A 16,195-nucleotide genomic window follows, 5' to 3' on the forward strand; every position below is an offset into this window, starting at 1 on the left:
TGTTTTACTAATCACACACATCAAACTGGCTAACTTCACTGGCGTGATGTAAAACCATTTTAAACACTGCTGAATGTATTTTTAGCAACTATAGCTCTCAGCGCTGCTGTTTCTCCAAAGCCAGACCACATTTCCCATAAACCCTGTTGATTAGAGCTTTAAGTTAATGTTCCCACTAGTACACCTGTACATCTCGTAACCATTTGCTGCCCTTTAAGCCATTACTGCAAATCCAGCAATGGTTGTGTTTGGAGGCACAAGGTACAAAGCTTCCTGTTTGCTTATCGCAGGGAACACAGAGACAAACAACCGTTCACACACTCACAATTTAGAGTCACATAAAGACATGTCAGCTGAAAATGTTTCATCTTAATAATTCATTTTGTTTGTTCATTTATTTATTCTCTTTTCCTCCGTGTATGTTTAATGTAATGTAGAGATACTATAGGATAATAATAGGTATTGAAATATCAGTGTATACAACACAATCAGCAACCTCTGTACTGGTACTACTGTACATACCTTATTGTTTATACTGCATATGTACTGCGTCTTTTTGTATGCATTCTGTGAAAAGATCAAAAGGTCAAAAATCTAGATCAATCAAAATGTAACAGGACATTTATGAATGATATATTCACACAATGAAGAAGTATTTTTTTTTTAAAGTGCTCTAATCCTGAGGCCTCTTTAGGGATAGACTAGAGGGAAATAAAGATAATAAATATAAAATAAATAAATAATAAATAATAATATAATAAAATAAAGATTTTGTTCAGTTGAGTTCAGTCAGAGCTGAGTATAATACATAGAGAAAATAAAACAATAAAAACGCTGCTAAATTTTGTTTGTGTTTTTATGTGTTTTATGACCTTTGGACGGAGCAGTGGTAGCTGTTTACAGTTGTTGTGCTAGGCTGAGGGTTGTCCAATTAAGCTTCAGTTTTTAGCAAAGATGCATGACAGTGGTAAAAAATCTTCTCATCTAACTGTCAGCATGAGCACAAACTAATCCTTTAATGATAGTTTAATGAAGTCTTCATTCATTTGTTGACTCCTTTCACCACTTTGACCATTTGCTGATCATTAAAAAACAACAAGCTTGCAGGTTGAATGTCACACATACACACATTAGAGGACCCCAGTCACAGAAAACACACGCCTGAACCGACAACACCTCTGCCTGTGCACTGATTTACGGGATGGGTGGACTTTCTGAGTAGCTTCAGTCCCTCACATGATTATAAACATATATATAAAAACGATTAATCTTTGACAACAGTTGGTGGTAATAATAGCAGCAGTTGTTGTGTTTCTATGTTGAGAGACATAGTAGGACATTTTCTCATGGAGCTCTGCACAGTCAGAGGTCATGGAAGATGCCCACCATCTGCACTTACTTGATAACTCCTCCTTTATAAAGACTGAAGAGTGACTCTTGGATCTGCTTCATTCCTCCAGATCTGAGTGTCATCACTGAGGACTGACACCAAATTGTGCGCCATTGACTGAGAGCTGCATGTGGAAGGCCTGGATAACACTTGAAATGTAATTGCAGTGGAAACTGATGGAAAGAGAAGATCTAATCATGTTGTGTTACAGCTTTGGATGGAGGTTTTTTCTGGATGAGAAACGGTTTTCACGCACCTGGAGCTCCACTGAAAGCAACAATTTGTCACTGCTGCATGTTCAGGTATGTGCTACGTGGAATATTCTACTTATTATAATTGGTTTTATTTGCATATAAATGCAGCAAGATAAATGATGTAGTGCTGTAGTCTTAGTGATACAAGGCACCAGAGAAAGAGCCAACTCAGATGCGTGACTCAAAATCGGCAATCAGCAGGACATGGGGTGACGCGCTGAAGTCTCTCTCTCTCTCTCTCTCTCTCTCTCTCTCTCTCTCTCTCTCTCTCCGGTGCTGTGTCGTGCGTCCTGCCGCTCTCTTCTCTGTCTGTCTAGTTTGGACGCAGCGCACTGTGAGCACACTCCGTCGTTTTTTATCTTTCTCTCGCCAAAGTTTCGGTTAACAAACGCGGAATATTTTTTTTGGGAGGTAAAAAAAATAAATAAAAAATGACCTGAGAGACGTGGCAGCATAATCACCAGCTCTTGGGGGGTGAAGGTGGGCGAGTGGAGGCGAGTTGATCGCCTGCGCCGTGCGTAACACTGGGTGAGCAGGTGGATGGAGAGGCTGGCAGGATGCAGCTTTCCAGCAGGTCAGTCAGCACCGCTCCAGAGCGGCTGGACTTTGCGTTCTCTGCTAAAGAACACTCTGCCACGATGGATTTGATATGAAGGCAAAACTTCTGTTTTCAAGTAAGTGATAAATTGATTGTGGAAATTCATTCTGTGGTGTTTGTTAAATTTGTCTTCATCCATAGGCATGTCTGTGTGGACTTTGGCTTCTTTTGCGCGCTGAATGTAATCACAGTCGGCTCTGTTTTGGTTGTTAGAAGTTACATTTTTATCAAACTATGGAGATCATGGCGCAGCGGTTATTTAGTTTTTGGCACCCAAATGAAATTAAAACGGATTAAGACTCCATCTCAAACCCACAACATATGTCTTCTTTTCTGCATTATGGCGCAATGAGATGGTAAATTCACTTTACAGCACAGCACAGCCAAAACTTAAAAACCAGAAACTCCAATGGAGATGCGCATAATTATGTGAGTTCACAGGGAAGAACAGCTTAATAAAGATGTCAAGAGGTCTGTCTTTTAATTGACAGGTAAAAGTGCCTGCAGCAGCCATTTTTATGTCAAAGTGTCCTTGAGAGGAAAGATAAACTAACCCGCTCAGTGCTGGACCACAGTTTCTACTTTAATGTGAATGAAGAAAAAAAAAACTCTTCTGTTGAGCTGGACATTTATCAAACATAGCCTGCAGATTAGTCTGAAGCTGCAACAAGCCAAACTGCCTCACTGGCATCTCTTCATCTCTTCACAGTCAGTGCTGAGCTGAAATAAAAGTGCCTGACATCCATCCTGCGGTTCATTCTGTGACTCTATTAGACTTATCCTTTGCAAGAGTTTGAATACACCACTAAAGCCCTCTTTACACTCCATAATTCAATTACAGTGCTTTATAATCAAACTGCAAGATGTTTCCAAATAATACAGACATTTCTACAGTAATTAGTCTACGCCTCCTGCTCACAAATAATACTGAAAATCCTTTTATTAGTGGATGTATTATTGGAGCAGATTGCATTCTGCATACTCCTCTGTAGCGCTCTTATTCACTGACTCACTCTTGCACACACAGGCACATATGCTGATCATGGAGCTCCACTTATTTCTGTTCGTAAAGGCTGGTGGATTGTTTTCATGGATTTTAGAAGTTTAGAAGTAATAATCTTTAAGATGTGCGTAGAATCAGAGCCTATTTCTTGTGATACCATTCAATGTGATTACATTCAGTCTAAATAGTAGTTTTCATTGTGAGTGGTGAGGTCCACCATTCCTGCACTTGCTGTTCCATTTACACCCATTTCTCTCAAACAAACAGCTCGTAGACAGCTAGTAGCTCACAAAATCAGGTTGAGACAAGTTCCATTGCGGATTTTGCAGACTGTCACCTTTGCAACTGTCTAAGTCAAACAGCTAAAGCGCATCAAACTGATGATTACTGCATGCAGCCATGTGAAAATGTAGTAATTGCCAGACTTTCCAATCTTAATCTTAGTGATGAAATTAACCCACTAATAAGTGACAATTTGATAAATGAGTGATCTTTAAAACTTTTATTGTCTGATGAGCAGTTATTAAGACATCCCCTTTTGGCTCTGGGAATTACATATTGGCATTTGTGGTTAATCATTTGGATGCCAGTGGCCCTCAGTAGTCTAACCTTTGTAAAAAATACAAGTGTTTTCTGTTCCTCATCGTCTGTAATGAAGAGCGTGTAGTTTATACCCAACCTTTTTAGACAATATCCCATTAGCACAAAGTGGACTGTCCAAAGTGGGCCCACATGTGTCAATCATATGTAATTCAGGTAAATTGTGAAAGCAAGAACTGGACTAACGCCCCCGTTGAGCCAGCTGCTGTCACCGCACGGTAAGAGTGAGTGATCCTGCCACAGTATCAGAGCTGTTTGTCCCCGGGATCAATTGAATAAACATTTGTCTTTGGCAGCACAGTGCCCTGGTCGTTCTCTCGCTCAGGTGTATCTTTTTACATGTATGCATACATGGGGGAGGCACACTAACAGACACACGTATAAGCCTGGACTGCTCGGTTCAGATTAGCATTTTAGGGGGGTTAGAAGGCAAGAAAAGAAGATCAGACCAGTTGCGACCAGGCTGAAATTTTGACATTCAATACAAATAAGGCTTTACAATGGAAATCATGTAGAGTTGTAGTCACCCATGCCTGCACATCTTGAAAAGCTTTAGACTAGATAGTTTCCTTAGTGCAAAAGAGTGTGAATGAATGTCATTGCATAAAAGTGGTTTATGTTTGTGTACACATTATGTGAGTTGAATAATTTAAGGTGGACCTGGCTGCTGGCGCCAAACCAAAAAGCTTCAGTATTTTGTACTTGCGTCTCACATGTGACCCTCCCAGTTTTCTCTGCTGTGTAGGACTTGGCCATCTCCTCTATTGTGTCTGCCAAATGCTTTATATGAGGGGAATAGGAAGTATTGAGGAAAATAAGAAATGAAAATATCTGGAGAAATCTCTAGAGAGGATATTTGACATGTCACCCTGATTGAAGGTTTGAAGCAGTTATGTAACATAACCTTGCAACTGTTGCTATGGATCTTGAGCAACTATTATTATTTGTTTATGAATGTATATTCTGTTTCTTAGCCATACTTACTGTTATTTCACTCTTTTGTCTCTCTCTCCATGCATCTATCTTGCTCTTTTACTATTTCTCTACAGCTGGGATGTGATATTTGTGGTTCCTTGTTAAAAAAATCCCCAGTCATCCCAACCCCCTGAACCCTAAAGTCTCAAATTCCCAGTACCCCAGGTACCACCTGAAGTCCCTTTACTCTTATTTCCAACTTTATGTGGTACAGTGCTTTTAAGCAAGTAATATCCTAACCTCAAACCGAATAACATCTTCTTCAACGTCTTTATTGATACCCCATTACCCCTTACTATCTTTAGACACTGGGATTCCTTTGATACCCTAAACCCTTCTAAGTCATCATGGCCTTGGATCAGTGGCCCTTTCTCCCGACATCCCCCAACATCTCCATCCCTGAGCCCCTCCTGTACGATAGCTACATTCAGGGGAATGAGTCTGACCTGGACCTTAACATCTCAGACACCATGGAGCGTCACCAGGACAAGACCAGCTCAGTGGTCATCACCTTCATCTACTTCATGGTATGCGCCGTGGGACTGTGTGGCAACGCCTTGGTCATATACGTAATCCTGCGCTATGCCAAAATGAAGACCGTGACCAACATCTACATCCTGAACCTGGCGGTGGCGGATGTTCTGTGCATGATGAGCTTGCCATTTATTGCCCTGCAGCTGGCACTGGTGCACTGGCCCTTTGGAGAGGTGCTTTGCAGGGTGATCATGACTGTAGGTAGGTGGAGAGCAACTCTTTTGGGTTTCAAAAGAAGGAAATGATCATGAAATCAAAAACTGTGCTGTGTTTACAATTGAAAGAAGCACCCTGATAAACATCTTTACTTTTTGAAAAATCTTTGCAAGTTAAAGGGTTTGTTCAAAATCACTTACACTTAAAGAAATAGTTACATTTTTTTTAAATACTCTTATTAGCTTTTTTGCCAAAAGGTAGATCAGAAATCTCTGCCCAGCTAAGCTAACCATCTCCTGGGTGTATCTTCAGCTTTAACATAAAAAGGCAATTAAGAGTAATATATGTTGAAATATTGCTTTAAGTGTTGGTTCTAAATATTTAGACTATAGTTACAATTCAAACCGTGTTAGAGCACACAATTCCTGATAATGTAACTTAATAAATATCCTCACTTTTTTTCTCTATTCCTTCACCCTTTTCTCCTCTTTCCCCCTCCCAGACTCTCTCAATCAGTTCACCAGCATCTTCTGTCTGATGGTGATGAGCATCGATCGATACTTGGCTGTGGTCCACCCTATTAGGTCCACAAAATGGCGGAAACCACGCATAGCCAAGCTGATTAACCTGACTGTATGGGTTTTGTCCCTATTAGTCATCCTGCCTACTATGATCTTCAGCGGCCTGAACAAGGTTCCAGTATGTGGGATCGTGTGGCCGGAGCCCCAGGATGTCTATTACAAAGCCTTCATATTCTACACCTTCTTCATTGGCTTCTTCCTGCCACTGGCAGTCATATGCCTGTGCTACCTGCTCATTATAGTCAAGGTGAGAGCCTGCCTCTACTAAGTTTGGACTGAGGTTCAGTATTATAGTAAGTTGTATTTTTCACCAACATTTCAAATTGTCATAGATTCAAGAACAAAGTGAGGAAAAACTCTAAATACATGAAAGGCGCCTTTCTATTTTGGAGGCAACACAAAGTCTGTGCCTTGGGCTTAGGAAAAAAAGACTATTTACCATATATACAGTTATATTTTTAAGGAGTAGCTTTGAGGCTTCCTCTTATTTGGTATGCAAATAAATTAGTTTTTCACTGCATGAGAAAACAGGCATATATAAGAGCGCAGAAATGTGTCATTTGTGAGAATCTCACGGATGAAAAAAGCCAAAAAGTGCATTTTTTTACATTTTAAATTGAAGTTATTTTTGCTTTAGCTAATATAAGATATTTATATCAAATATGACAAATAGAAAACGACACCATTCTATGGATTAACATTAACTGTAGGACACCAGGGTTGTTGTGTGTTTAAACATGAGCTAGCTAACCTGAAGGCTATCTTGGCTAGCTACAGAAACTGAACATTTTAGTTTCAGAGGCATTCATTAAATTTATTATGGGAATAATGATGAAAAATGAACAGTATTTGGTTGAAAATCAAAATAAAGTGGAAAACATTGACAGCCACTCAGGCATTTGTAAAATTTGCAAAAGGAAGACTTTCTCTCTGATAGCAGTTTGGTTTTGGATGGTCCTGAAAGAGCTAACTAACACTTGATTGGTTACAATTCAAATTAAGAAAAGTGTAATGTTGAGAAAGCTCATTTTTATAATATGTTGTAAATTTTTGTCAAGATTTAGATGACCAATCCTTTTTAGCCCAGCTGCTTTTGGTCTTTATGCTAAGCTAACATCTCCAATTTGTATCTTCATAATATAAAACAGATATTAGAGTGGTATGTATCATCTCATCTGGGTCTTGGCAAAATGTGTGCCTAAGCGTAAAATTATATACCAAAATCCAAAAATATTGCTTTAGAGATCAGATTGTGAACAATGTTCTTTTATATTTGGGAGATTTTAAGCCACTGACAGTTCATTCCTTTGACAGGTTAAGTCGTCTGGCATTCGAGTGGGTTCCACCAAGCGCAAGCGCTCTGAGCGCAAGGTGACGCGGATGGTGTCCATCGTGGTGGCAGTGTTTGTCCTCTGTTGGCTGCCTTTCTACATTTTCAACGTCACCTCAGTTACCGGCTCCATCAACCCGACCTCTGCCTTGAAGAGCACCTTTGACTTTGTAGTGGTGCTCGGCTACGCCAACAGCTGTGCCAACCCCATCTTGTACGCCTTCCTGTCGGACAACTTCAAGAAGAGCTTTCAGAACGTTCTGTGCCTGAAAAAGGTGGCAGGCCTCGATGAGATTGAGCGCAGTGACAGCAGGGCAGATAGGAGCAGGATGGCTAACGACACCGCAATCATCAACGCCAACTTGGAGACCCACAATGCTGCCCTGCTAAATGGCGAGCTGCAGACCAGCATCTGAGGGTACAGCAGCGGCAGTCATCCAGGGAGCCCTGTTCAAAGATGCAGGGGTAGGAAGATGATGTAATAGCTGCTGCTCATGGACATTGACACATGAACAAAGTCTAAGTGATAAATAAACAATTTCCTAATGTTTTCAGAGGTCAGGCAAAGTACACAGACTACAGCTCAAAACTCTTCATATTTGGGTTAATGAGGCAACTTGACCAGGTTCACCCTGAGGCGGAGCAAAAATATATCTTGCTGAAGTCATTTGCAAAACTGTAGAGACGAGTGATGTTAAAATCAAATATAAATATGAATGCTGTTCATGCTTGCCAGCCTGAGGCTTCTATCGAGTTATCAGGATCTCATGGAAACTGAACCAAAATTGAAAGGAGGAACAGAGAATGGAGTGCTGTGGAACCACTGAAGCAATATCGGGGTTCGTTCACCCGTGGTGAAGAGATATAAGGGAATTGAGCATCACCCATGCCCTCGTTGATGTTGTCTTTCTTTCAAGCTAAGAGGGGTCTGCATTGATTTCTCAGAATGTGGAAATACTGATGAAAAAAACTGTCTGAACATGTCAGTGGAAAACAGCCGGCGCGGTGCACTCTATAGACAGAAAAATGAGAACAACCCTGAACAGTTTCATGTTTTATTCATACCAGCTGATTGGTCTCTTCTTACATAATCATCAAGGCAACACAATGGCAACACCCTACAAACACAACATTTTATTCTTAAACAACGGATGCTCTTTTCCATCTCTTGCTGACATCTCAGCAGGAGCAGCTACATTGATCCGTAAACTCTGAATTTAAGATCCTGGATTATTGATTAAGTGGACGGATGGGAAAACATCTCAGCAGCCACTCTGACCTTGCTCCCTTTAAAAAAAGCTTGACTTTGTATATACAAAATGGTTTTCTGTCAACCTCTGGGGGAGAGTTCTGCAAATAGACGACCTAACCAAAACGACTGACTCAATATGAAAGGCAATCCCTGCTGTAAAAATATGTGTTGTTGTGATGCATCAAGGACAGCTCTGAAACTATGTTTGTGAAACTCATCATATGTACTTTATACTCTGTATTCTGGTCCTAATAGTTGCTCTCTGTACCAGCAGTGCCATTGTAAAGAGCCCATTTTTACTTGTAAAGTGCTGTGTTTTGACAATGTAAGATTCCCTCCCGAGGTTATGTCCACATTTGGTTCAGCCGGCAAAATGTCTAAATTTCACAGAAGGCAGCAAAATGTGTCATGTAGTCAAAGGGGGAGTGAGAGAAGGGGATGAGGAGATACAGAGAGTGGGAGAACTAAAGCTTCTTGTATAAGAAGACAAGCGCATGAGGACAAAGCTTGAGAGCGTGCACACAACAATGTAATCTAAAGCCCATTTGCATTTAAGCTTTAAGGTGTACTCCAGTGATTTCATTTTGCACATCCATATAGTTGGAGGACTCTCAAAAGACAGGTTTTCAAAAGAATGGTCAAAGTCGAAGCAGCAGGAGTGGAGATATCCTCTATTGTAGGGCCTATTATGGGTCAAATTCTAAAAAAAACAAATCCTACATGAATCCTATATATCTCCAAGTCCAAGCTGATGACATCCCCAGGGGTAAATATATCAGACTTTGGAGCGCTCCTTCAAGAGACACAGTTATTATTAAACTGTTCCCACGGAGTACAAGTCCTCGATGAGTAAAATTAATTCGATGTGTTAAAATCGGTGGAGTGTTCCTTAAGAGAGTATCTTAGTACACCAAATGAGCTTGAATATGCCCTTTTACATATTCAATACATAACACTTACGCTTACATGCTCAGAAATAAATTAAAATTGCCCACGTTGTAGCAAACGTTGCATTATAAAGGAGAGATACAAAAGCCTTTTTCAAATACTATTGAGTTAATAATAAGTCATTGTTATTTAATTGTATTTTCATAGAATTGTTTATCAAATAACACAGTCATTATACTATTAAAATAACCTTGGCTCAAGGGATGTTGCCTCTCTAAGTGGCATTCAGTACACTGGATAAATAATAACAGATATCTGCATATGAATGCAGAATGCATCGACTGTCTGATGATGATTCATTTGTAAATATCTGTTTAGAAATCACTGAAGATGCGCTGTATCCTGGCTACTCTGGATATCTGGATACCCCAAAAGACTGGCTATGGTGCCCAGAGGCTAAATCAGAAAAGAGTCTATAAATTCTGAGATTGCATGAATTGTGAAAAACATTCGGGCAGCTATAGTTATGTGTGCATACAACTCTTGTATATGCCCGTCCTCTATATTTAGAAGCTTCCTGTGAGACATGTGAATGTCAGGATGCCAGATTGATTCATGAAATACTCATGTCCAATATTATTTCACCATTACCATTTTTTGATTTAATAATGTTCCCTCCAGCCTCAGCTATACTTTGTGTTCAGTGCTAATTAGGACAAGCTATACAACATTGGTGCACCAGCAAACTATAAACGATTTATACTTGCTAAATATGTGCATGTTGGAAGTTGGAAACTTGGAATGCCCATTAATTTGTATCTATTATCCATACCAAAACAGCTGCAGAGAATATATGTGGTTATCAAACTCTAAACTAAACTTACCCCATGTGACGTCACTATCAGCTCTGATGAAATAGCTACCTGGTTAAGTAACTATCTAAAACAATTCCACTAAAGTACAGCTTCCTAGTAGAGTAAGAGCCAAATGATTCACAACAAAGGAGACATAATAACCTGAATTTGGAAACCTTATCAGTCCAATACATGATAGACATCTATTTCCGTTTTAGCTATCAGGCTGTTTGTGGACAGTGACTTTTCCAACGGACCTCCATGATGAAGCCACACCTGGCTTCTGGGTGATTTGTCAAACAACTGCAAAGCCTCGATAGTAATAAGGTCACACACCATATGCTGCAGTGTCGGATTCACTTCATCATTCCCAGTATATCACTCAAGTCAGAAGCCATCAATCAGTGCAATTGAAAGAGTTGAGGAGCCAGACAGGGCTTGTCCTACGAGGTTACTGCAGAAAATAATTATGTGTAGCCCCCCTCCATGCACACACACACACTGATAGCTGCCTCCCAGTTGGTAGTACACCACACAGCCTATAATCTGTCATGAAATTCTTTCTGTACAGACACTGCTAGCTGTAATATCTGTAGCAGGGTGGGTCCCATTTTTATTCATAGGTCAAAATAGGAACGCACTAAGCATGGAGTCATGCCAGAAGAAGAACAACAGATCAATATCATGTTAAAAGTTATTGTTTTTCACGTTATAAGAAGATATTCTCACATTGTTACGAATTATTACACAGCTTTGTTCAATACTCCATCCTGATTGGTCAGTTGTGGTGTTTTACAGTCGTAGCAGGCAGCTGCTATGCCAGTTCTGATCACAGAGGACTTTTAAAGTTGAATTCTTTTTAAACAGAATATTGATTTCTCTGATGAGTAGCCATGTAATAAGTGGAATAACGTACAGTGAGTAATTCAGTCCTGTATCATCATGTCTGGGTTTATTTTTCAATAACAACCAGCTCGTTGTACATTATTTGTTATAATGTGTCATTATAAGAAAATATACAATATAAATCAAGGTCATCATGTTATAACATTAAATGTTTCATATTATAACAACATGAATTGAATAGTGTTATAACGAGGAAGGTTTCTTATGACATTTAAACACTATAATTTATCATGTGAAACATTTATGTTAGAACAGTTAGTTAGTCTTGTTATAACAAGTTTGTATGTCATAATAACATGAAAATGATCTTGTTATAACAATAAACTTTTTCACGTTACCACTAATCATTTTTCTTTATCTGGCATGGCAGCAATATGCTTCTGTAAAAAACTCTTGTTGCTCACAGTGTGTCACACAACAGTAAGCTCATTGAACCCTTGTCTGAGTAAGTCAGGGTGACCAATTCTGCATCATACTGACGTGTGTGTTTGTGTAATAATGTAATAATAATGTGAAACAACCCAAGGCCAAAGGCTTTGAGTAATATCCAGTTTTGGTTGTGTGTAATTTTTTTTTTTTTATCAAAGATGTGAGTCATCCTGAAACATACAAAATCTTTATGTGTATCTTGTTTTTCTATGCCAAATGTGTGAATGTGTGTGTTTCAAAGTGTGAAACTCATTTCACACTCTCACCCATTACAGTTAAGGTATTTAGCGCTTTGAAGCCTGAAGTGCAAGAACTGTTCTGTCATCATCCACAGCTAATTACCGTTGCCTCTCTCTCTTTCTTTCACCGGGGGAAGAATAATATGAGCTGCTACACATTTTACACCTACCCAAACTGAACTGAGCTGAAATCAGCTGAACTATACTGAAGGAAACTATTCCTGCCTCTGCCGCTGGCTATTTGGACATACTTAATGGACTTAATGTACTTAATGGATCACTCTGGTGTTTAATAGATGTTGATAAGATGGTTTGTGCCAAAACCAGTGTAAATGTAGCTCTTAAAAGACAGCTGAGGCAATGAGACGGTGCCCGTAGCAGCTGCTTCATTTGTCATTTTGTCGATTGTCACAATCACGACCTAAATATCTTTGAAATTAGGTCAGATTCTGAAAAAAGTTGTGCTCATGTGGATTGACATTTGCTTGTTCCTGCCACTGTATAGTGTACAGATGAGGGGCAGAGGCGGAGGAATGGGAAACCTCGGTCGCTCTGTTTCTTTTTTCAAAACACAAGTTGATTTGTGAAGGGCTAGAACGTGTACTCCCGAGGATGCACCGTTCAATATTAACTACTGTGTATTTTGTGGTATCCTCTGCTTGTTCTTGCATGGGGGTGGTTGGGGGAGGGAGGATGGTGCGTATCCCAAAATGTTCTCATTCCAAGGCCGTTAAAAAAACAACATTTTTGCAAAACCCCTCAGCCTCTAATACAGACGCACAAAGTATTCTTTAACATCTATATGAGGCGTGCCTTGCTTATGTCGACACCAAGGTAAACAGGTAAGAAATCTAAGGCTGTGTAAGGAGCTTGTTTGGGGTGGATGGATAACCCTCACCCTGATTTAACAACCCTATGTACTAGATCTTACCAAGGCTAACCAGGTAGTGCTGTTGCCTAAACCTAACCAAACTGTGACTGTTTTACAACGTTGCATCTCATACAGGCACTTTAAGGTACCTTGTACTTCGGTATGAGACGGCGAGGGTGCGTGACAAAGCATTGTTGGTATTTGATGACCTGGGATGAAAATGTGTTGGTTTGTGTCACCTCACTAGACAAAAACAGTTTACACACATGCTGGGTTTTTTGCAAGATACACTCAGAAAAAAAAGGTAAAAAGAACTACATGAGTTTGAGTTCAACTATAGCTTTTTAAGTTATGATCAGCAGCAAATGTATGAATATATCAGTCAAAGAAATAAACTTAGATGTCGGTTTTCAACACTACAGATTTCAGTCAAGTGAAACTTAGCCAAGCTGGTTGTAACATGCTTGTTTCTGATGGTGTACAGCCATGAATATGTACTTTTCTGTGCAGTTACTTTTATCTATGTGCCTTGGAACTTATGAAATCACGTGATGACGTCATTGTACAGCAAAACAACATTGTAACCTGTTTCTTCTCCTGAAAGCCAAACAACCAAAGGCCTTTGTACTGTACAGATGTCCATAACCAAAACATAACAGAGACCTGTTGTATATCATTTTTAGTACTAATCCCCCAGCTTACATTGCTTATGTTTGTGTGATATCATGTCAAAAGCAGATGTTTATTTGTGACTTATTACTGTTGCATAGAATATGACGTGATCATTGACTGTAATGAACAGGTCCTTGTCACTGCAATTAAAAAACGGGCGAGTTTCTGCTCACATGGTCAGACCTGTGTGTTTCTTTCTCAGTGCAACTGCATATGTGGTCTGTATGTGGATGGGTCTGTTAGTGAGTCCATACTCACTTGGCTGCATGCACTATGTATGATGTCTGTTGTATATCTGAGAAGTTTCCTGGAACTTCACTTTTTCAGATCCTTTTTTCCAGGAATCATTTCTTGGAGGAATTCAAAGGTTGTTGTTTTTTTTGTCTGTTCCTGAACCCATCATACAGAATACACAAAACACAGTGTTGTTTACAGATGGTCTACAATGTGGCTTTCCAGATGAATTCCAGCATTTCCCAAGAGGCTGTGAAGGAACGGAGAGGAGTTAAATCTCTTCAATTATTCTGTTGCAACAACAAGGTCGGACAAAGAGGGGAGACCACACATGACTTCATCTAACTTAAACAAAAGTGAAATTAAACTAAGACAACCCAAATAAAGAAAGACAAAAAAAAAAGGCTTCTGACTTCTGCAAGGAGAGGCCAGTGAGTCCTGTTCATTTGTTATCATCCTATTTCATAACCTAAAAGTTATTACAATTAGAAAAAGATGATTCAAAACTTTCACTGCACTATACAAAACATTGCATTGCTGATAAATCAGCTCCGTTTTAAAAGCTGTCTAGACGTCTAGCTGTCAGGCAAAATTTGGTTGAAAAATAATTGTCTAAGAAATGTTCGACATTGTTATCAGCATTTCAAGGACTGCGTTTCATCCTTGTTTCACAATAACACAAAAAGTGTTAAAAATACCTTAGAAAACTTGCTAAGTTTAACTTATTAACCAATTTTTTGTCAGTTATGCCGTCATGCTCGCAGCATGGCTCATAAAATTTTGTATAAACAATCATGGTTAATTCTATCATCAGCCTCAGTACTTTGTGTTTACATGCAGATGAACGAGCAATGAGCTGGTAATAGCTAATTCAAGGGGCTACTTCCTGAATGTATTTTGTGCTGCCCTCAGAGACAAACTTATATGAAATTTTATTTATACTTGGAAGATGTTAGGAGGCTTGTGCAGCTCATTCCTATATGTTGTTTTACCCCAAATCTGTATAGAATTTTCTTGAACTCATTAAGATAGCCAAAGAATGCTTACAGGAAATCTGCAATAAAGACATTTGTATAATTTTGCAGTCTAAATATCTCATATAAAGTTCCTTGAGACAAAATCCTATCAACTGCGTGTGCTATTTGGTTTAATGTGCATTTATTTAGATGTCCCCTGACACGCAAGAGTTGGTAAGGCTCAATTTGTTACAGTACCTTCCACTTTTGAGCCCTCTTGCAACAACATTCCCTCACGTCACCTCTCATTTTCTTTCGCGCCTGAGTCGCCTCCATATGACTCACCAATCTGCACTGCTGAGGATTCACTGTGAAAGCAAGTAATGTGTTCTATGATGAATGCCGTGCTTGGGGGTGTTTTATTGTGCTGCTGGCAGGTGAGAGGATGGAAATGAAGATTAAATGCACAAAGTCGAAAGTGAATTTTCACATCCACCTCTAGCCAGCTAAATACGAGTTTTGGGAGAGTCAAGTTTGAATGTCAATGTAAAAAATGTCAGCGAACGCAGCCCTTGTTCCCCCAGCGCGGTCAACAATAGATTTATTAGAACAGGTCAGTGCAGTGTCAAAGCATTGGTAGTGTATGATCAAGTCTCTGTATGTATGACCTTTTCAATAATAACCAGATAGAAAAATTACTTGTCAAACTACTCCTGAAATATCTTTTGAAAAGTTCTGAGCTGCTGCGCAACATGGGTTCAAAGTAGTACAAAGTAAAGGCAAGTAGGCCAAACTAGAATCAGTGTATGAAAGGCTTCATGCAGCATAGCTCACATGAAATATATAGCACAAGACTCAAAGTACAAATACTGAATGGGATGGTACGAAGCACAAAAAATCTTTGAAAGTGAAGAGGTGGAATATTCTAAAGTTCCTGAGGTTCATTTAAAGTTTCAGGTGAACACCCGCCAAGCCAAGCTGTCTTGTTTTCAACTTGACCGTCACATTTGTTCTGACTGGTTTGATATTCATCACAGAGCACTTGAAGCCTACAGAGAATTCAGTCCGTTAAAGCTTTCACTTGTTGTTTCGCAACCTAAAGTTGGGAGGTCACTCTACTTCCAGCTCCATTTTTGGTCTCCAACTCCTGAGGGAAACATCTGGCTCTTTTAGTGGCTAAGTGTTGTTTACCAGCTAGTCACTAACCTTGTCTGTTGTGTTTTAGAGCTTTTTCAATAAAACTGACATCATAACAGGGAACTGCAGAATAGGGTGATAGTTCTTGGACAGTTCATCACCATGAGCTTTCATAAAAACAAAATTAAATGATAGCTGCTTTAATTTCCTTTAACTTTTTATGTGTTTTTTAAACCCTTATCAGAAGAGTAGAGTGATTATTGACTTGAAATTATTCTTGTTATAACAGTTTGATCTGATGAACATACTGAACGCTATAGATGAGGATGCAGGGAG

General features: G+C 39.4%; 1 protein-coding gene across 2 annotated transcripts; it reads left to right on the forward strand.

Annotated features, from left to right (window-relative positions):
* The first annotated feature begins 1,930 nt into the window (after positions 1–1,930).
* sstr2a (somatostatin receptor 2a) lies at positions 1,931–13,712 on the forward strand. Of its 2 annotated transcripts, XM_019255566.2 has the most exons (5): positions 1,931–2,318; positions 4,895–4,985; positions 5,126–5,555; positions 6,013–6,338; positions 7,406–13,712. In XM_019255566.2, exons 3-5 carry the CDS (start codon positions 5,168–5,170, stop codon positions 7,835–7,837), a joined length of 1,146 nt encoding a protein of 381 aa, XP_019111111.1. In that variant the 5' UTR covers positions 1,931–2,318; positions 4,895–4,985; positions 5,126–5,167; the 3' UTR covers positions 7,838–13,712. The 2 variants fall into 2 exon arrangements, with proteins under 2 accessions (XP_019111111.1, XP_027145371.1); XM_027289570.1 differs by lacking the exons at positions 1,931–2,318; positions 4,895–4,985 and having other exon boundaries at positions 5,238–5,551.
* The last annotated feature ends 2,483 nt before the right edge of the window (positions 13,713–16,195 follow it).

The sequence above is a fragment of the Larimichthys crocea genome, chromosome XVI (assembly GCF_000972845.2).
Source record: "Larimichthys crocea isolate SSNF chromosome XVI, L_crocea_2.0, whole genome shotgun sequence".
NCBI classification, from domain to species: domain Eukaryota; kingdom Metazoa; phylum Chordata; class Actinopteri; family Sciaenidae; genus Larimichthys; species Larimichthys crocea.

What these genes read in the sequence shown, in the direction of transcription:
- sstr2a (XM_019255566.2), top strand. Translation starts at nt 5,168, where the DNA reads ATGGCCTTGGATCAGTGGCCCTTTCTCCCGACATCCCCCAACATCTCC. An exon ending in CAGGGTGATCATGACTGTAG is followed by an intron (nt 5,556 to 6,012) that starts GTAGGTGGAGAG and finishes TCCCCCTCCCAG; the next exon opens with ACTCTCTCAATCAGTTCACC. An exon ending in ACCTGCTCATTATAGTCAAG is followed by an intron (nt 6,339 to 7,405) that starts GTGAGAGCCTGC and finishes TTCCTTTGACAG; the next exon opens with GTTAAGTCGTCTGGCATTCG.